The 21,896-nt window shown below is 42.9% G+C and overlaps 1 protein-coding gene across 2 annotated transcripts in view; it reads left to right on the top strand.

The window, feature by feature from the left end:
* SCN10A (sodium voltage-gated channel alpha subunit 10) overlaps positions 1-21,896 on the top strand; it is a 69,277-nt gene that overhangs the window by 8,685 nt on the left and 38,696 nt on the right. For both annotated transcript variants that reach the window (XM_037526652.2, XM_037526647.2), the window contains exons 4-12: positions 6,651-6,779; positions 7,365-7,456; positions 9,511-9,729; positions 10,127-10,187; positions 13,973-14,114; positions 14,256-14,453; positions 15,128-15,298; positions 18,706-18,999; positions 19,386-19,497. In XM_037526652.2, coding sequence (XP_037382549.1) covers positions 6,651-6,779; positions 7,365-7,456; positions 9,511-9,729; positions 10,127-10,187; positions 13,973-14,114; positions 14,256-14,453; positions 15,128-15,298; positions 18,706-18,999; positions 19,386-19,497 — 1,418 coding nt within the window. The remainder of the gene's footprint in view (positions 1-6,650; positions 6,780-7,364; positions 7,457-9,510; positions 9,730-10,126; positions 10,188-13,972; positions 14,115-14,255; positions 14,454-15,127; positions 15,299-18,705; positions 19,000-19,385; positions 19,498-21,896) is intronic.

Genomic DNA, 21,896 nt, shown 5'->3' with positions numbered 1-21,896 from the left:
GCACAATTTTAATTTTTGAGACATTACCAAATTGTTTCCCAAAGCTTTACCCATTTAATTCCTACTAATTATTAAATCCATTCTTTATCAGATTTTGTGATAATTGTGGATACTGTTTCCTTTCTAAAGACACTTTGAAAAAATATTAAAGAGAAAAATTTATCTGTCTGGGCCTCATCCTAGAAATGTTTTTATGTGACAGGCATCCGGTGATGCTCAGCATCCTCAGCTTCATGGGAATTACTAGACTCCAATTTTTATTTTTGAAAGGCAAACTGATAACAGTCACTGGTTGTTTACTATGTTGCTGGGAGCCCAGAAGAAGAGCAAATGTCCTTGGATAAACTGGGGCCACATAGATCATGCTGTGTATTTTTGAGTAAAAATTAAATTATTGCAAGTGAGGGAGGAAGTGGGGAGCAATATGCCAGAGTGGGCCCCAGCAGAAGAGGGAAAGTTCAGCCATGCAAAAAATATTAAGTGACCAGAATAGAACTTCCCTATTACCTGCATCCTCAGAGCATTATTAAAAGGGTGCTTTGATGGCCCTTGGACATACATCACTAAGTATGCTGAGATTCTGGGGATGCATTTGACCAGATACAGCAGTTTGGTTGCAGGAAAAGGCACGTAGGAAAGATAACTGTTTTTTTTTTTTTCAGCTGGAAAAGAAAGCTGAAATACTGTTGTACCTAAGGCAAATAGAGGAATGAATGTCTGGCACTGCATGTGGAAAATGTTATTCTGTCGCTATTCAATTTTTTTATTATGCCATATTATATGCATGTTTTAATTGATGTTTTTAAAAAGCAATATTGTGTTTTTGAGATTTGTCTAAATGGATACATGTAGATCTAGTTCATTCATTTTTTATTGCTATGTAGTATTCCATAAAGATATTCTCCTGTATTTCCTTCTTATAGTCATAATTTTTCTTTCTACATTTAGATACTTCATTTTCTGAGATGTTGCTTGTGTGTGTGTGTGTAAAGTGTGTGTGTTTATGCATACGCCTGATATGAGATAGGCTTCTAATATATTTCCATGTGGATTATCCCAGCAACATTTTAAATAGATCATTTTCCACGTGATTCCTTCTAGTACTTCTTTCCTGCACCAGATTCCCAAACATACTGAAGTCTTTTTGCCCAATAATCTACCTACCTGTCCCTCTCTGAGTCAACTCCACACTGGTCTTAATGCTTTCTAAGATCTGACCTGGTTGATCATAATGTCTCTCCTTTTTTGTCTTCTTGAAAGTTATCTTAGTTCTTCCTGTTTCTTTACACTTCACAAGACGACTCACATTTATAATATGGAGACTTCCTACACATCAACATGGTGGGATTTATATAGGCCTTCTTTCATACTCTTCCATAACATGTTATAATGTCTTCTGTAAAGTTCTTACAAATTTTATCCCTCCACATTTTCATTTGGTTTGCCCTTTAAAACGTTTATTTTTATTGCTAAGATATATCAATGATATTAATTTGGTATCTGGCAAACTTCCTAAACAAGTGAATGAACCTTTAAAACATTATCTTGGTAAGTTAAGTCAGACATAAAAGGATGAATACTGTGGGATTCCACTTCTATGAGGTACCCACAATAGGCAAATTCATGGAGACAGAGGGTAGACTAAGGCTTGCCAGGGTTAGGAGAGGGAGAAATGGAGATTGTTTTTTTTTTTTTTTAAATAATAAATTTTATTTTTATATTCCCCCATACAATTGCAAACGCCCCATTCTGACCCCAATCCTTCCCCTCCCGCCCCCCACCCCCCAAAAAGTGTCTCTGGTTCATAGTTTTTTGTTGATTTTGATTTTCACTTTCTTATAGTTATTCATTTTCCTGGTCCCTTATTTAAGTTTTCTAGATTCCTGCTATGAGTGAGACCATCCGGTATTTTTCTTTTTCATTTTGGCTTATTTCGCTGAGCATGATCCCTTCCAGCGCCATCCATGTTGCTGCAAATTGCATGTGTTTATCTTTTTTGAATGCTGAGTAATATTCCATGGTATATATGTACCACATGAGATTGGTTTTTTTAATGAGTGCAGAACTTCTGTTTGGGATGATGAAAAAGTTCTGGAGATGGACAGTGGTTGTGGTGACATAATATTGTGCATTACTTTGTGCCTCTAAATCGTATAATTAACAATGATTCAAGTGGCAAATTTTGTTACATAAATTTTACCACAATTGAAAAAAAAATACATTGAATTGATACTGAAGCAGTTCCTGTCCCATAGTGAGCAGGGAAAGGCCTCACTATACAAATTAAAGCTTCCAATGCAGTACAGACCTTTTCCCGGGTAAACAGCAGAGAAGACATAGCTTGCCCTCGGCTGGAATGACCACTGAGAGACAGAGGGGAAGTTATGAATACAAACTGATCGTGGCCACTTAGTGCATGTCTTCTTAGCCTACAGGGCTGAAACAAAAAGTGAGTACAAGGTTATTCTTGTACTTCTGTACCTCTGTGGAGATTGCATTCCCACACTGATTGTTGACTGGCAAACAAACCAACAAACAAAAAGAAAGGCTTCAGTGTTTTACAAAGAGAAAGGAATTTTTTTAAGCACCTGTTCTTTGAATACAAGCACACAGACTTTGCAGAGGTGTGTCTCAGCAATACAGTCAGGATTTTGAATAGTGTGGCTCTTTGACTTGAGTGCCTAAATAGTAGGATTTTTGAACGACTAGACTCCAGAATTTCTTAAAACTGAATGGCAGTGCAAGAGGTTCAGAGTTGGAGAGTTTGACTTTTCGCACCCCCTAATGATTTTCTTTATGCATCAGGAAAAACATTTAGGATTTGCCTTTGCCGTTTTAAAAAATCACCTCCAAATGCTGCAACTGAACATGTGGAAATGCCTTCTGAGCCAAATGACACCAGAGTGGCTCTGATACCATCAGCAACAGCCTCCCAAGTCGAGACCCTCCACCTTGAGCTTTCAGCGTGCTCCCACGGGTGCTCTGCTGAAAGTACCCTTTTCAAAGAATTCTCTTCATAATTTCTGGTCTGTTTTTGATCTGAAAAGTCAGAAGGATCCATCAAAGCTTGCCAACAACCTGTAATTCTGAGTTAAGATTTTCTAATTTAGAAAACATAAAGAGTGGGGGGAAACCAAGATAGGGAAGCTGACAGCTCAAGCAGCTATCCAGCCAGATATAGATTTCTTCATGAGTGATTTCAAGCACTTTTTCTTCTCTCACAGATATGAAAAAATATCACTGTTATTCACTTTTTAATTTGATTTTTACTTTCACTTAAGATATACAGGTTCATGGTTTAAAAGGTCACACTGTTCTATAGCGATTCTAACAAAAACAGCAATTTCCTATTTCTCATCTCCTCACCCCTAATCCCGTATTTCCAGAGGCAATCACTTTTAGCTGTTTTACCTCTTTCTTCTGATATCTCCCTATCTCTAATAATATACTCATAGTACTATTTTTTCCCCACTTTTGATATTCTATTAGCTTCCTGATATGGAGAAGAAGTGAGTCCACTTATACACACTCATTTCCTATGACCTGCATCTTCTCGTTATAGTTATGTCATGATTTTTGGTTTAAAAAGCAGACAATATGTACACAGTCTGACTGCACATGTGATTATATAATAATAGTGTTGCTACTCAGCACATAGTAATTACAGAGGTGTTGTGCCATATATTTTGATTACATTTCCTTTTGCACAACATATTTGTTTTTTCCATAGTTAATGATTTTATTTCTTCATTTGCTCAAATTTCTATGTCAATAATTTGTTCCCGAAGTCTTCCCCAGAGAATTGATTATTGCTTAAATTATTAAAATACATCAGCTTATCTGTTGGCTACAGTTTTTCTTGGGGAAAGCACTTCAAGAGTCTTCCTCTCCTGCCTCAATCTGGTTTAGATGTTCTCTAGGCCGGAAGCATAGTTCTTTTGTGGAGCTTTTTCCTTCTTTAACTTCCTTTGGCTCCCATTTGCCTGTTCCCTGCATCCCATGCCTTCTTTTTTATTGGTTTCTTCTTTTTTTTTTTTTAAAGATTTATTTCTTTATACAAGAACCGATGTACAGGCCAGATGCGTGGGAAGGTGAGAGGATTCACCAGAGACAGAGTGGGGAACAGAACAGCAGACTGACTGAATACACTGCTGAAGGGAGCAGTGGGCGCGACAGGAGAGGTCTTCTACGCCATGTGGGATTCTCGCTGGCCAGCCGGCGGGAATCGAACCCGCACTGCAGAGGCTGCGGACAGCTTCACAGTGTGGCGCTCAGCCACCTGTGCCACCAGGGAGGCCCTTTATTGGTTTCTTCTTTATTTTGGTGGAGCACGTCCTGTAATTACTTTCTTAGAAGAGTAGATGGAAAGTAAATTTTCTGAGACTTAACATAACTGTACTTGTCTTTATTCTACCCTCCTCTTAACAGTTTAACTAGAAAAGAAATTCTAGATTGGAAATTGTTTTTCTCCAAATTTGAAAGCTATGTTTCATTGTCTTCAAACCTCTAACAATGCAATGGAGAAATCTGATATTTGATTCTTAATCCTTTATAGGTGGCCTGTTGTGCACTCCCTAAAATTTTTTTAAAAACCTTAAACTCCTCTCTTTGTGAATAATGGTCTGAAGTTTTGTGATCTTATGTCTTGATATGATCCTTTTTATTAATTTTCCTGAACACTTTTGGGTATTTTCAGCTGACTACTAAGATCCTTCAGTTTGTGGGCATTTTCTTGAATTATTTCTTTGATCATTTCCTCCAGTCTATTTCTATGTTTCTTTCTAGATCTCTAATAAGTCAGAATTATACTATTGTTCTGATTCTCTATTTTTCATACTCTTTGACACCTCTTATCCATTCCAGTCTTTTGTTTCACTTTTTGTGAGATTTCCTCAACAGTATTTCCAGCTCTCCTTTTAATGTTTTACTTTTGCTATCACATCTTTATTTTCCAACTTTCTTTCTTTTCTTTTAGTTGGTCTTATTTTAGCTTTCTGTTTTATCTTTTCAAGTCTTAATACTCTCTGAAAATATTAATGATAGTTTTTTTCCTCTCACCTTTATTCTGTTCCTGACATTATCTCTTTTTCTTTCCTTTTGCCTGTTTGGTTGATTTAGTCTTTGGCATTAGATGCACCCTCATTGTGGGCTTCTAGGAAACAGAGGGGCTTCGAGGTATAGAGTGTCAGGGGAAGTTGTCTGCTTTTCAGTATGATGTTTTTCCTTTGTACGTCTGTCTCAGGATGCAATGCACTTCCTTTTGTTCAACTCCTAAGAGAATGACTGTCCAATCTATTTGCAGAGTATACAGGAAAGTCTTACTGATTTGGGTGGTGCAAGTGGGATCTAGAAAATCCAACTGCTTCTTATAAATACTCTCAACCTATCCTTCCAGCCACACTTGGCAACATCTCCCCAAACCTGGCTTTCAGAAGTATTTAGCATTACTAAGTCCTGGGCAGTTCCACATTAAGGGGAACTTCCCACTTTCAGCTCAACTTTAAGTTTTGTTGGGTTTGTTCTGTCAGTTACCACTCACCCATCTGCTCTCTGATTCCAAAATGCTCTTGTTGCATTCTCCATTATCTTTGTCTTAAAAAAAATCCTTTTATTATCATTTAAGGAGCCCAGAAAAGATGGCAGTAAATACGTATGTTCAATCTACCATTTTTAATTAAAAGTCCTGCCATTTTTAATTTTTAACTAATGTGTTCAAAATTATGTGTGATTTTGTGTGAATCTTAATTCCCTTTGTCAGTGGTTCTCAAAGGGTACTTATACAAACCAACAACTTTAGTATCAGCTGGGCATTTGCTAGAAATGTGAACACTTGGGCTGTACCAGGTATATGAATCAGTAACCCTGGGGGCAAAGTCCACAAATCTGTTTAAATAAGACCTCCATCTGGTTCAGAAGCCTGTGAGAGTTCAGGAACTACTGTTGTGGGTGAGTGAGGTATTGTAAACATGGGCGCAATACTACCCTACTTTTAACTTCAGCTCCAAATCCCTCTCTTCAAGTCAAAACCTACAACATACCCAGTAGAATAAAAGGGCTGCATTGAGTGACTCCTGTAACAGAATCCGTCTTCCTGAGAAAATGTTTGTGGATTTAGATGCTCTTTTCTTCCATGACAGATAGTTGATTCCTGCCTTACATGGCTCTTAAACTGGCATCACTGAGGTCAGATCCACCCACCAGCACAGCAGGCTGGTACTAGAAGACAAGACAGAAGTAGAGGAGTTTGGAGAGGAGGGATGTAGCAGAACTTCACCCCCTTCCACATCTTCAGCCAGTAACAGGTTGGGAGAAAGGCCTCCAACTCCCCTTCAGGGCAGGGAAGATCCTTGCCCACACGGAACAGGAAGATCCTTGTTCTGAACCGTGTTGTAGTTCTTTGGCTGACATTACCCTCTGCCTGCCTTCAGAAGAGCAGACACACCAGCCATCTCAGACACATGCATCCCTCCCCACCCACACTTCTGTATCACTCCTGTGAGTTCCTCTGTCTACCTTTGGCCTCCTTACTGTCTCCCCTTCTCCACTGTGCTGAGGTTGTCTGCACTTTTTCCTTTGGAACAACCACAGCAGTCCTCCTCTGTGCTCTCTCCATGGCATCATCAATACTCCTTTCCATCTTCCTCCCCCAGGTATGTCTTCACTGGCATTTACACCTTTGAAGCCCTGATAAAGATACTGGCAAGAGGATTTTGCCTGAATGAGTTCACTTACCTGCGAGATCCTTGGAATTGGCTGGATTTCAGTGTCATTACACTGGCGTAAGTATTTCTCCCCCTGTTGTGTCTGTATGTCCCCCTCGGGCTTGTGAGGATTGTGGATATGTCCAGGTTCACAGTCTGAAGTATTTCCTTAACTCAATGTAGCTTCCTCTTTTGGAACTGCATGATGTGGGGTCTTCTTGCCTTGGAGTGTTGCATTGGGAGTCACTTTCTAGGGTCAGCCCTACATCCTCAGGGAGAAATTGGAGACCCCAAGTCTGAGCTGATAACTGGTTTTCAAAGTGGATCAGACAAAGCTCAGCCTTGAACCTACCCAACGTGAAGGTCTTCCCTTGAGGAACCAACGTCTGAGGAGAATGGTTAGTCAAGCCTACATGTTTGAATATCTCTCCATCATGTGGCACACCAGGCCACCTTGATCATAATGCAAAGGGGCCATTCTGAAAGATACAATAATAATTACAGTAGCATTTGTGTCAGTTTATATGTAAAAGTGCTACTAAATTCAGTGTCTGTTCTGGGTCCTTCGTAGGCCCATGTTACTGAAAATTGTCCTTATTTGTGCTGCATGCATTGTCTGGGCCCTCTCCTTGCAGAGATGCTGATTAACTTCTTATTCTACAGATACGTTGGTGAAGCAAAAGATCTCCGAGGGATCTCAGGCCTGCGGACGTTCAGAGTTCTCAGAGCTTTAAAAACAGTTTCTGTGATCCCTGGTGAGCTGCTTTAACCAGCACATTTATTCTCAGAACACATGTGGGTTTCCATGACCTAATATCCTCCTTTGGATTTTTACATATAGAGCCCTATGAGGTTCCTGGGTAAGGATTCTTTTCTCCACTTAAGAGACAGAAACTAGGGACCAGAATGTAGAATATACAAGCTCAAAGCCTCATCACTAGTAAGAGGCAAAATATAACCTGGAAACCTAATATCTTACTTCCTGTGCCAGTGCTCTGCCCACAGTACCTCATGGTCATGCTGCTGATAAATACCAAGAAGATTATGTCCTCATTTTATGTTCTTGGTGTAGGGTTCAGGCAAGACTCCAGTTGGATTCTCATTTGTACCTTAAACTAAAGATATAAACTTGGAGATAGGGAAGAAGGAAGAAGATAGCCCCAGACTCTGGTGAGTGTCTTTCCCATTTCCAGAGATCTGGAAATTTGAGGCTCAGTCCTGTCTTTGGACTCCCAAAGTAGCAAAGAACCAGGCAATTCTTTGTTACAAAGGATTTAGGAACAAAACCAGCCCACCAGAGCTCATCTTACTGACCTCCAAGGTCTCTGTCATCGCCAGGAGACTGGTGAACTCCTCACTCCCCACTGGGTTGGTGGAGGAGCTGGTGAGGTCACCAGATAGCCCACTGAGACAAGACTCCACACTTTCCCCTTGTGATTTGACAGAGTATCTCCTCTCCCTCACTCCTGAGAGCCTGTTCCCTCATCAGGAAAATAGAGACACTCATGCAAGAGGGGAGCCTATTTATACCACTCTATGACTGGTTTTGTAGGGGAAAATTGGAAAGTCTTTGCCAACTGTCACTGGACAAACTTCTCCATGAGGATAGCCAATGCCATATGTAGTTGGTTCTACCACATGGTATCTCTCTCAACCACTCTTAGCCAGGAAGACCCTGGGTCTGCCCTGGTCTGTTCACATACCCTCTCCTGTCTCATTTCTCTCTTCTGTCCACCTCACATATTTGTGGCTCCACAAATATGGCATGCCTTTGCTCACCTCCCAGCCTTCAGCCATGCTGCTGCTTCTATCAGGAGAATCCTTCCTTCTCTCTACTCAGCTCACACTCTGTCCTCAGGGCTTGACCAGTGTTTGACACCTCAGAGAGACTCCTTGGTCTTCCCTAACTTCCCCACCATCCACACTACTCCATCCCCACCTCCAGACTCTGTGTGTCCGTCTATTCTATAGTGCTGTGGAGTTTCTCCTCAATTGTCAGACACTTCCCCACACACTCTTCATGCCTTAACCATCACTCAGTTCCTCATGCAGAGACTCACACACGTTGTGCACAGTGGTTCTCTGTTGGTTAAAAGGACAGGACAAATGTATACTCCAGACTGCTTCCCTGGCCAGGGTTCTTTCTGCTACCTGTGAAGCTGTGCTTCTAAAGAAGGTGATAACTTTTGGCAGAGTAACAAACCACCCCTCCTTAAACATGCAGGGACTCCATATCTGTTGCCAACTGTGATTGACTCTGAAATAGCTCTTTCTCAGATACTGTTTGTACCTCAGTGTCTCTCATGTTCTCACTGTATTGCTATGTTGCCTTCCCCTCCCCTTTACACACACACACACAGAGAGACTGAGGTTCCTGTGTCCCCAGTATTGAGTTACCTCCCAAAACTGAGGTGCATGCAGAAAAACAAATGCCAAGTGACTTGAGTGAGATTAGTCTCCTTATGCCTAGCAAGATATCTGGAATATAGTAGGTATCCAACCATTATTTTTCTAATAAAATTGCTATCATCAGGAATTTATTAGCCTTAAGATGATAAGAAATTCCTTGTTTGGGTCTTGATTGCCTCATATTTACAATAGGACAATCGTCTCTGCCTGCTGGCCTCCCAGGGTTATTACAAAGTTGAGATGAGGATCTGGCTTAAAACAGCCCTAAAGTTTATAGTAACTTCCCACCTGTATGTAGTAGGAGGGTATGACAGCTAAGAAGCAAGCATGGCAGGCACAGGCATGTGCTCTGAGTGTGGTGCCTTATCCATGTGGGAGCATCGCTGCTCTCTTCCCACAGGTCTGAAGGTCATCGTGGGGGCCCTGATCCACTCGGTGAGGAAGCTAGCCGACGTGACCATCCTCACTGTCTTCTGCCTGAGTGTGTTTGCCTTGGTGGGACTGCAGCTCTTCAAGGGCAACCTCAAGAACAAATGTGTCCGGAATTGCACGGCCCTAAACGAGACAGCCAATTTCTCTAATGAAACATTCGAGTGGAATTTCTGCCATAAGGACAAAGGTGGGTCAGCAAGGGGTATGAATCCCTGCATACCTGCACAGATATACATTTTTCATATCTCTCTTCTGTTGAAACACTTCTCCTGAGTTATGTTTTACTTTTGGTTCTATTTTCTGTTGTCAATATCTCTTTTATAAGGAAATAAGCTATAAATCTAGGGCAAGTCATTCCACCTTTGCTGGGGGTGGTTTACAGCTGTAGTCACTGCTCAGCTTTGCTCTTCCCAGATGGGACTTTTCCCCTTGCAAGTGTCCCAATGAGTCCATAGGGTGCATGTAGCCGAGGAAACTTGCTTTGCTCAAGTAGAGGATAAGGAAGTATTGCTCCACCTTGCAAGACTTGAATTAAAGGGTTCATAACTATATGTGCAGCTTTCATCTCTTCCTTTATTTTGCAGAATTCTACATAAAGCCAGGCACTACTGATCCCCTACTGTGTGGTAATGGATCTGATTCAGGGTGAGTGCCCAACCAATCACAGAGTCTAACAGTCCTTTCTTCTTCTTATCAGCATTTTCTGAACAGAGACAAGGTCACAGGTCCTGAGTAAGATCTAGAAATTAATAAATCATGGCTTCCACCATCTCAGAATTTATGAAGAGACCAGCTGATCTAGGATAGCCTCAACTAGGGTGACTTGTCTCTGCTCCATGTGGTGTCTCAGCCCCCAGAGGCTAGCTTGAGCTTGTTCTCATGACAGATGCATGAATCCTAGAGAAAAAGTAGAAGCATGCAACGTGTATTGAGGCCTAAGCTTAGAACTATCCCAATGTCACTTCTATTGCATTCTGTTGACTAAAGTAAGTCAGAGACCATTCCATATCCAAAGGGATGGGAAAATAGATTCTGCCCCTTGATGGGAGGAACGGAAACATCATATTGCACAGGATGTAGATACAGGGAAAAGATCAATTGTGGCCATTTTTGCAAGCAAACTATCCTAAAAATGAACTAATATTTATTAACTATGTTTTGAGTCAGATGATCTACATATAATCATTACAACTTCATCATGTGGGCCTCATTGTCCCCATAAGAGAAGAAGCAACATACATCAGACTTGCAATTTCAAGTTCTTAAAGAGGTCAGACACACCCACCAATGAGAAGAGTGTGTCATATAAAAGCCATGGCAATGAGGGTGGATGACCTATTTAAAAGCAGGAGGAACAGCTCTATCCAGCTTCCATTTGGCATGTGGAAATATGGATCCACTACTTCCAATTATTCCAAATTTTAAAAGAAGAGACAGAAAGTTTAGGTATTTCTTTGACATATCCCAACTATAAACATTGGCTACCAATTTCAGAAGCTGTCTATATATTGTGAGCCAAACAAATTAGCTTTCCAAGCATTCAGCCTGCAAGTAGCCAGTTTATGAACTCTGATGCATATACATAAAGGTGCTACATGCTGGAGAACCATTGCTGTGCTAGAGGCCCTATGAGCTACAGAAACACAGAGAGGTAATGAGGAAGGTTAAGGGAACTTTCCTGGATGTGGTAGTCGAGGTGAGCCTTGAAGGGCAGGCACGATGTCTCCAGGCTGGGTAAACAGGAGATGGTTTGGATGGAGATCATCCCAAGTTGGCAGCATAGAATGTAAGACAAAGAGCTTTGACCACTGGAGCAGATGTGAGCACAAAGAGTTCAAGTAACGGAACTCCCACCTCCATGGGAGGGGACATGGAAGATCTGATCTCTCATGGGCCCACACCCTGAGTGACTGAAAGTCCCATATTGTCCAAGTGGAGCTGTGTGGAACCCATATGGAATTTTGCCTTAAACAGCCCATTTGGAAAACCATCTCAGATAGACCTGAGGGTGGGGTCAAATGGGAGAATATGATCAACATAGGCTCATTGGTCTTTTTATTCACAAATGCACTTGCCATTTAGTTCTTTGACTCAGGGAAAGAGTTGTTCTGATGTCCATATTCACTGGCCTTTATCTTAAGTTTAAACAGAGGGACCTCCCTGCCAATGCCCATTTCCTGTCTGGATGATGGCATTTCTCAAGGTGCTGGCACCACAGCAGTCCAAGCACGTGCATAGTAAAGCTATGGCATCTGTTCATGAACCCCCCAGTTCCAAGAGAGGTCAGATCTTCTGCTTACAGGTCCTGGTCAGGGGGTGAAGGGGTGGATAGAGTTGGGATGGTAAAGAGAGGCCAGCTCAGGGCGATGGGCAGAGTAAGCCCGAAAGGAGCATGTTGTAAGCACTAAACCTGGGTCCTGCACTGGGCTGCAGAGAAGCCAGGCCCGAGTGGACCTCCACTCGGGCCTAAAAGAAAGTCTGGGTAAAGAGCAAGTACTAGGAAATATCTGATGATTTTCAGCATTCCTTCACATATTCTAAGCTGTCCTTTTGATAATGTCTCAGGTTAAAAACAAGAATTTCAATTTTCATTTTACATATTATATTTACTATGCTGAAGGCACAGTGCAAGAAGCTTTCCACCATGTTCTCATTAAATTTTCAGAGAGTTAACTGTTGATCTATTGAGCAGTTAGCTATTGAGTTATATGAGCTATGGTGGGGTTCTACAGATGACATAGAAATAAGTCTGCCCTTGGAATTAACTAGTTCCTTGGGAGACAAAATAAAGAGACAGTTTATTAATTTAATTTGATTTTAATTTTTGAATCTTTAAGGTGTGCTTTAATAAGACAGCTGGCAATATGGAAGATGGGGGTGGGGAATAACACCCTAAAGATACTGCCTCCGCATTTCATTTCCAGCTGACTTTTTATAGTGAATTGAACAGAGAGTTCAACAGTGAGCAGGGCTTCACGGCTGCCAGGAACTGCGATGTCCAGCTCCTGGAGCTCCTTACCGCCCTCCTGGACACCTGGCCTCACGTTCGTCCCCTGTGCTGAGGCTGGTCTTCAGACAGCACTGGCGCCCCTCATGCCTCCAGACGTGAAGAGACTGTGTTTAAATGCAGTTCAACAGTCTCTGAACCAAAATTGGGGGTAGAAATAGAATAGTTTATAATTAATTTGCAGGACTCCTAATCATTTGCATGGGTGCCAGGATTGTGTGTTTCCATTGATATCTGGAAAAAAGACAGACCAGAAGGTTGGGCTTGGAGGAAGAATCCTGGAGTAATAGAATCCCAGACTACCAACAAGGCATTACTGTTTCTTCAGCCAGTACATCCCACTGGCAAAGATAAAAGCATTTCACATACCCTGAGCTTAGAAATACTTTTTGATATCAATCTACCCCCTTCTTATGATAGAGAGGAGTCCAGCACTCTCCACACCAATACTCACAAAGTAGTCATCTTTGATTTGCCCTTCCTTCATAGATCAGTCTTCATAGGCTAATTGGCAATTATACTTCTCTTTTCAAATAAGTATGTTGCCATCTGTGTGGTTTTAAGACCTGACTTCTTCTCTCTGAACCCCAGCTTCCAAATCTATAAAAAAAATTGTTGAGAGGATTAAATTATAGCATTTGTAAAGCACTTAGAATGGGGGGGGGAGTAAGTGCTCAGTAAGTGGGAAGTGTTGTTTTCATTATTACATATAATTGGTCAGTGAACTTGGCTAATGTTGTCCTCCTTTGATAGACAACTCTGCAGGTGATGCCAACTGGCCAGGTTGAGGGTTTTAAGTCTGCATTATTGATACTGACTCTCCCTTTGCATGTGAACGTTCAAAGAGCTTGCCACCTTATAGGGTCATGTCTGGGCAGTCAGCTGGCCTTTTCTAGGCCACTACCTTCTGCATGAATCTCTGAAGTGTAAGTGTTATCATGCCCATTTTTTTTTTAAATAATAAATTTTATTTTTATATTCCCCATACAATTGCAGCCCCCCCCCCATTCTGACCCCAATCCCTCCCCTCCCGCCCCCGCCCCCCTAAAAGTGTCTCTGGTTCATAGTTTTTTGTTGATTTTGATTTTCACTTTCTTATAGTTATTCATTTTCCTGGTCCCTTATTTAAGTTTTCTAGATTCCTGCTATGAGTGAGACCATCCGGTATTTTTCTTTTTCTTTCTGACTTATTTCGCTGAGCATGATCCCTTCCAGCGCCATCCATGTTGCTGCAAATTGCATATCAGGCCCATTTTATGGACAAAAGAAACTGAGTCCTAAAGAGACAAAGGGCCCAGTCAGCCAGCTGATAAACAGTGGGCCAGGCCTTGAACTCCAATCTCTGATTTTGAATCCTGTGGACTGTTTTGCCCCAAAAAGGAAGGGGCTATGCAATGGATGACCTTCTTTGTTCTTGCTGCAGCCACTGCCCTAAAGGTTATTTCTGCTTGAAAACATTTGACAACCCGGATTTTAACTACACCAGCTTTGATTCCTTCTCTTGGGCTTTCCTCTCACTGTTCCGCCTCATGACACAGGATTCCTGGGAACGCCTCTACCAGCAGGTATCCATCTGCATGTCCCCATACCAACTTGGATGGAGGCTGGTGGGTCAGCTGCATAACTACATTTTCCTGGCAGGATTCTGACATCAGAGGCCCATGTGCCCTAGGTACATGCCTCCCTTCTTTCTCTTGAATCTGCAGACCCTGAGGGCTTCTGGAAAAATCTATATGGTCTTTTTCGTGCTTGTCATCTTCCTGGGATCTTTCTACCTGGTCAATTTGATCTTGGCTGTGGTCACCATGGCATATGAAGAACAGAACCAGGCAACCATTAACGAAATTGAAGCAAAGGAGAAGAAGTTCCAAGAAGCCCTTGAGATGCTCCAGAAGGAGCAGGAGGTCTGTGAGCAGTGGAAGCTTTGTGAAGTCATTGCAGGCTATATTTGGTCTGCACCAGCCACATAGATTAAACCTGTCATTCTAGGGAACAATGGGAAGATTCATCTGAGGTCAGGTTTTCTCAAAAAAGAACCTGAGTGAAGATTTGCGCAAGTGACTTATGGAGGGAGAGGGAGAATAAACAGGCAGGAGAAGGAGAATGAAGGAAACAGGATGGAATAGGGTAGATTTAATTAAGAAAATGGCCCAAGCCAGAGACTACCTTGATTTTGATCTCATGGGGAGCTCAGAGTTAGCCCCACCTTGAGGCAAGAGGATTGGGTATTTGCACCTCCATTTCTGCCCCAACCAAATGTATAGTCAAAGGTAATTCTCTGCAGAATTCTGCAGCTGTGAGCCATTAGCAGGTAACACTCAAACAGCTGGAGTTGAGTATTCTGACCTGGTAGGGGAATCTGGGCAGACCACCAGCAGAGTGTGATGAAGGTGTGAATGAGGGAGGTGACCACAGGTGGCTCTTCTGATAGCTCTCAGTCCCACAACCACCCAGGTTATAATCCTGATCTCCTCTGTTTCAGATGCCCTTGTCTCTGTGACAGCCCACGTCTGGGGGATGCAGTTATGCTAAGCTCAACCAGATACTGTTGGCTACAGCTGCTGTTCTCTCTCTTCAGATGCTGGAAGCACTGGGGATTGATACAGCTTCTCTCCACTCCCACAATGGGTCACCTCCAGTCTTTAAAACTGCCAGTGAGAGAAGGCACAAGATGAAGCCAAAGGTGTCAGAGGGCTCCACAGATGACAACAAATCACCCCAGTCTGAGCCTTATAATCAGCGCAGGATGGTAAGGGCTCAGGTTTGTGTGCTAAAGATTACCCACCCTTGCAGTTTGCCATGGACAACAGGTTGAAGTTGGACAGGTTGTAGCAGGGAGATTAGGAGGCACAGAGTAGGAAGATGTTTTAGTAACCCAGAGATGGCGTAAACTAGTACAGGAGTATTATGGATGTGAAGAAGGGGTAGATTATAAAGACTTTTGTGAGGTGGGGTTGGGGTAGACATGAAGCTGGGAATGTGGAATGTGGAAAAGGAGAGAGGCAATCCATGTGGCTCCCTGGTTTCAGGATTGGCAATCAGATGTGTGCACTAATTCTAAGACAGGGGCACTAGAGCAAGAACCCAGGTTTGAGGGAAGAGAGTGAGCCCATATTGGACATTCTGACCCTTGAGGAGTCTGTGAACATGAAGGATCAACTTCCTTCGGACACACTGATAAGCAATTCTGGAAGGCAGTTATTTCTCTGTCCGTGCTGCTGAAGTCATTTACACCCTCTTTTTTGATCTCATGCCTCAAGCGCCGTGGTTCAAACTCTCACCTGTTGGCACAGAAAATCCTAGCACCCATCTTTGGCATAATGTGGCCTACGAATGGCTTCAGTGCCTCACTTCAGATCCTGAAGCAAATTTTGCTCTCATCAAAACCTTCTACCTCTGACTCCAAGATCCCCTGTACTCACCAAGTTTCCTCCCCGTACCTCCCTTGCCCTTGAAAGTCCTATGTACACCAAATGTGTCTTTCACAGGCCTGAGAGATAGTAGCTCCTTTGTGAGAGAGTAGTTTAGACACTAGTAATATGGAAAAGGACATCAACATGGCTATTTTTCAGGCCTCCTGTTTCTCACTTCCCCTTTCTTGTGCTCATGTGAAGGATGATCTACTTTTTGGAATACCATCTCTACAACCCCCAAACTTAAGTTTACACACACACACACACACACACACACAGAGAGAGAGAGAGAGAGAGAGAGGCTCACATGTACACCAGCTCAGTGACATCTACGCTTCACCATTTGTCACCATCTGTGCTCTTCCCTCCCTTGCTCTGCCTTTTAGGCAGCACCTGGCACGCAGAGGGCACAGTTCAGAAGATGTCTCAAAGAGGGGTTCATCAAGGCTCTGACAGTCATTGAACAGGATGAATCACAGCTTCCATGAAAATGTCAGTGACACTCTGCATCAGACTTTAATTTTGCCAATTCTGTCAGTCCCACATAAATCAACACCTGGATGTCCAATAATTGTTTGGTGTGTGTGTGTGTGTGTGCACATGCTTGTTTCTCCAGCTGAACCTATTTTCAGAGGGAAACGGAGGAACTATATCTTGTTAATTCAACAATACTAGGTGCTGAAATAAAACAATGACTGAAATATAGTCCAGGACTTCCACTGGGACTGAGGAGGCAGATATAAAACATCTATATGTTACATATTATGTTAGGAGACATGTGTGGTATTTAGGCAATAAAAGAGGAAATATCCACTAATAGGAGCTTCGGGTGTATAGGAAAGCTTCCACAAAGGAAGGGATAATTGGAGTAATAAATAGTGAGTGTGTGTTCCTCTGGTAATTGAGGATGTGAAGGATTTGGGGAGCAGTACATCCAGGCAGAAAAAAAAAAACATGTACATGCAAAGACAGGGAGGCACCATTTGTGTAATTCTTTAATACTAACTGATTGACTGGAATCTGTTTAAGAAGGTATCCCCCTCTTTTCCTGGGTATGTTTGCATGGTAAATAGGCCACAGACAGCCTTTTCATAAAAACTGTTTTCAGACCAAGAGCAATGAGACCCAGGTTGGTGGTAGCATCTAGGGGAGCTAAGACAGCAGGTGTCCTGGGGATACACAGGAGACCAATTAGTTTGCTTGAATGATGCAAGCCTAATTCTTAGATTCAGAGACCACTGCCCACCATTTGTCAAATAGGTCAATTCTGAAATATTAGCTGGTGGCCAGAAGAGGCAATGCCTATTTGCTAGTGCCCAAAGTGCAAATGACTCAGTCATCCCTTTTTTTAAACAAAAAATTGCCAATTCTGTTTCTTTGGTTCAAAAATGGGAAGGTTTGAGTTCCTAGTCCTTGGATATATGTTCTAGGTAGAATGCTCTGTTAATAACACCAAAATTGCAGGGCTTCCCTGGTGGCACAGGAGTTAAAGACACAGTGCAGTCGGGCGATCACAAGCCACTGCAGCACGAGTTTGATCCCTGGCTGGCCAGGGAGTAAACCACATGGTGCAGCAGACCTCTCCTGTTTCTCCTGCTGCTCCACTCAGCAGTGTATTTCAGTGGATCTGCTTGTATTGCTCCCCACTCTGTCTCTGGTGAATCTTCTCACTTCCCTCACCTCTGATCTACACCCCAATTCTTTGTATGCATAAATAAATAAATCTTTTAAAAAAAACACCAAAATTGCATTGATGGTTACTAAACAGAGTTGTGCTCAAAATTATCAAGAAAGAAAACCAGGGGGGTATGTTAGAAAGACTGTAATTGATAAGATGTCAAAAGGTCTTAAGGAAAGAGGGAAAAAATCAGGAGTATGAGCAGAGTCAATGATTATATTTTATAAATACATTCTTTGTATGATCCGAGGACAGAATTGATAACCTTTTAGGGTTAGATTCCCACGGTGCGCAGAGGAACTAGCTGACCTAGGGTAGTAACTCTCGAAGGTCTCTGAACTTATGATTTAGCTCCTTTCCTCTGGCAACTGTAAGCCACATGGTTCCCTTAGAAGGAGATTTTGATGGGAAATGTTTATTGATTTGGAAGAACGGCATTTTTCTTCCAGGAAATTAGGCTGCAACTCCCCCTTCAGTCTCCTCATTGTTGACGATTCAAGGTTTTTCTCAAGGGAACCTCGAAGCTCATTACATTATAAAGCTCTTGTTTCCTCCTTTGCAACACTAACTCTCACATCCATGTAGGTTAGATCTAATGAATTGTAGAGCTTAATTTTTAGACAATAAAGTGCACGTGTTCCAGTACGGGTGTGTGTAATAGGTTCTTAGGGCACAACTTTGCATGTGGAGCAAGAAACTTAAGATGACTCTATTGGACCCTATGGCCAGAGATTAGCAACCACCTAACATGTTCCGGTGACAAGATTGTCCTCTGGCCTGTCCTTGGCCATGACGACCTCTTTGCTGATCTTAAGGGTCCTTCAATTTCTCAGATGTCTTAGCCTTTTCTCAGACTCTGACAAGAATAAGTTTTTTCCTTTCTTCTCTCCCCATGTATACCTAGAATAATACTAACTTAGATTAGTATTTTGAAATTGTTCCTGGGAGGTCAAGAGAATGAGGGCAGGGAAATGGGAGTAGGTGGAAGGAACTTTGAGCCTCAGATTTACCTGCAGGATGTGCTTTCAACCTCCTTCTTTCCTGCTCCCCTGTGGCAATGCCCAGTCTTTCCTAGGCCTTACCTCTGGCAGACGGCGGGCTAGCCATGGCAGCGTGTTCCTTTTCCGGGCCCCTGGCCGAGATGTCTCCTTCCCTGATGGGGTCACAGATGATGGAGTTGGTCCTGGAGACCATGAAAACCATCGGAGCTCCCTGCTGCTGGGTGGAGGTGCTGGCCAGCAAGGGCCCCTCCCTAGGAGTCCACTGCTTCAACCCCCCAACCCTGGCTTAGGATATGGAGAAAATGGACACCCCGCATTGCCAACTAGTGAGCTTGGCTCTGGAGCCATCGAAGTGTCGGTGAGTTTGTCAATATTCCAGACTTAGGTTGCCCACCTGGAGGCTTTGAGCCAAGACGCCCTAAGGGTCACCCATGGAAGGATCATTTGGACATTACTGTCAAGCACTCCCACCCTACCCTCACATTGCAGAGTCTCTAGTGAGCCCTGATCACACCGTCAGGTCAAACCAGGTCTCCAGTGATCCCCTAATTCTGTGTCTTGGTGCTGTGCCTGAGTTCTTACCCCAAATTCAAGCAGCAGCTCCATTTCTCCAAACACCACTGGATGCCTGATTCACTGGGGGCTGCCAGCCACCGGGGACTGGCCAACACGCTGCTGAGTGAGCTTCATTTGCCCCTGAAGACTTCAGGTGCCGGTGCCCTGACTCTGTTTGTGTCCCAGCAGCCGTTTGACGCAGGACAGAAGAGGACTTTCTTATCAGCAGAATACTTGAATGAGCCTTTCCGAATCAGACGGGCGATGAGTGTGGTCAGCATCATGACCTCCGTCCTCGAGGGTAAGTGCTGCTCAGGGGACGTCAGTCTTGTGTGTCATGAGAGTTCCCAGGTGAGCTGCAAAGGGGATGCCCTAAGCCTGTGTCAAAGGACACCTACCCCTGTGTCCTGGGACCCCAAGTGCTCCTCTTTTTTGTGCCCTGGGTTCCATAACTCTATCAATGTGGGTTTTTATGTGAGTAATTTTTCAAAAAGCAAAGACTCCCTTAAGTGAAATGCCTTAGTTCCTCTCCTGTTCAAATTTACATCTGCTCCCAATATACTCACCAGATTTAAAAGGGATTTCTTGCAGGCACCAGAGAATTTCAAGCTACCTCTCGGGTATGTAAGAACAGTAGCAGTCTTTAATTTTCTAACAATGCAAAATTATCCTAATGTTTTTCCTGACTGTAACTTTTACAGTTAAAACTTAATTTCTGTCTCAAGCCCCCATTATGCTGATCTTCGGAAGACAATTTAAGGAAATGAATCAGACAATTTAACTAAATCATTGTTAACTCTGGGTTCCATCAATCAACTGGGAACCCACTCAGCCCCAGGCATGGTCTAACTTCCAGCTGCTTACACCAAGCCAAGGCGTGGAAGAGAGAGGGCACTGTGTCACGGCCATGGATGCCCAGTGAGCATGGCTGTTTCATCCTCCCCCGGCCAGCCTATCTCCTTATTCAACCCTTATTTTGCTTTAAGTTATGGAAAACATTCCTATCTGACCATTTATCATCCCTAGACAAATTTAAAATGTCCTGGGGTGGAGGGAAGAGAAAGGAGCTGAGATTCTGCTGTGTTCCTGAGAAGGGGCCCCACATGCTCGCCTCCCACCCGGGGTTGGAGTCTAGCGCTGGGGAGGGCATAGTGGGTGATAGAAACTAAGAAAAAATGTTTGAGAGACTTGAAAACATAGTCAAAATGTGTCTTACTCTCTAGATAAAGTAAGTGGCAAGCCCTTAGAGAGGTGGCAGGCTCTTAGAGAGAGACCCACATACCCCGGATGGCACAGAAACTTCAGGGTAGACCTGGCTGGCAATGTACCTGACTTGAGGCAACCTCAGAGTGACCCGCAGCCCCAGCAGGACAGGATGTAGCTGCATGAACACTTAGTCCCCACGGGCTACTGAAGGATATCAATGACAGTCCAAGAGGGAACAGTCTTCAAAGATTTTCCCATTGGAGACCAGGCAGGAACCAGGATGGCTCAAGGAGAGTACACTTGGCTGTGACTAAGGAGAAGCTCAGCCGTCTCTGTCAACCATGAGCCCCCTCCCCGAAGAACTCAAACACAATGAGGTCTACCACCCATGCAGTCACAGACACTGAATTAACCAAGACAAAGTTCCACTCTGGGGATTTAAAGTATAAATAGAATTCAGTTATGGTGGGGAAACCCCCTTCTGTTACATTTCTTGAATACCTGAGTTTGTGTTTTGAGAAATGTTTATTACATTCCAGTAATAATGGTGTGTGCAGACTCTCATATCATTTTCCCTCATTGATAATAATTTACCTATCACTGTTCATTGGAACAATGCTTAACTGCATTGAATTTTTCCCTGTTGCTATGTCTATGATTTTTTTTGTTGGCTAGGTGGTTGCTTGGAAATTTTTCTCTTTTTCTTTTTTGCTGTTAGCCATCAAGCAATATAAATGTTCCATAGAGATAGCTTACTCTTTTATTTATTCCCCAGAATGATCAGCTTCTTCCTTCCCTCTTTTTTCATTTATTCACCCATCAACACACATTTGTTGAACAGCTGCTGTATGTCTGGCATTGCTCCAGATGCTGGGTACTCAGAGATCAACATGATAGAAGTCTATGTTCCTGGAATCTGCATCCTGGAGGCTGGCGTGTACAGATGCTAAACACAAATAGATATTGAGATAGTGATGAAGAGTAGGAGAAAAGATAAAGTAAGGAAGGAGATGCAGAACAGGGGCTTGCAGAAAGGGTTGCTTTAGATGCGGTGATAGTGGAAGGCCATTTGCTTTAAGGGAATCAGTAATAGTAATGAAATAAGAGAATCAACCTTGTGAGCCTTGAGAGAGTTCCAGACAGAGGAATAGCAAATGCAATGCACATTGAAGGACTGAGAAAGAATGAATAAGTTGTATGTCCTAAACATACCCCAATTTAGGCAAGAACAAAGGTGGTCTCGGGGTAAATGAAGACAACCAAAGGTTGTGATTAAGAACACAGACCCCAAGCCCAACAGCCTGGCCTTGCATCTCGGTTCTGCCATCTGTGATATGCTGTGCAACCCTGGACCTCCTTAACTACTCTGTTTTTTCAACTTAACTGTCTCTGTTTTTTCAAATGTGAAACAGTGAAGATACACTTGTAATACTTTCTGAGGATTAATTGAGTTAGGATAAGCATGCCTAGCGTGTGGTTGTAAATTCCCATAAG

The sequence above is a fragment of the Talpa occidentalis genome, unplaced genomic scaffold (assembly GCF_014898055.3).
Source record: "Talpa occidentalis isolate TD23 unplaced genomic scaffold, MPIMG_talOcc4v2.1 talOcc4.10, whole genome shotgun sequence".
Taxonomy (NCBI): domain Eukaryota; kingdom Metazoa; phylum Chordata; class Mammalia; order Eulipotyphla; family Talpidae; genus Talpa; species Talpa occidentalis.
Note: the sequence above shows the minus strand (reverse complement) of the source record. Positions and strands in the feature narration are given on the sequence as shown.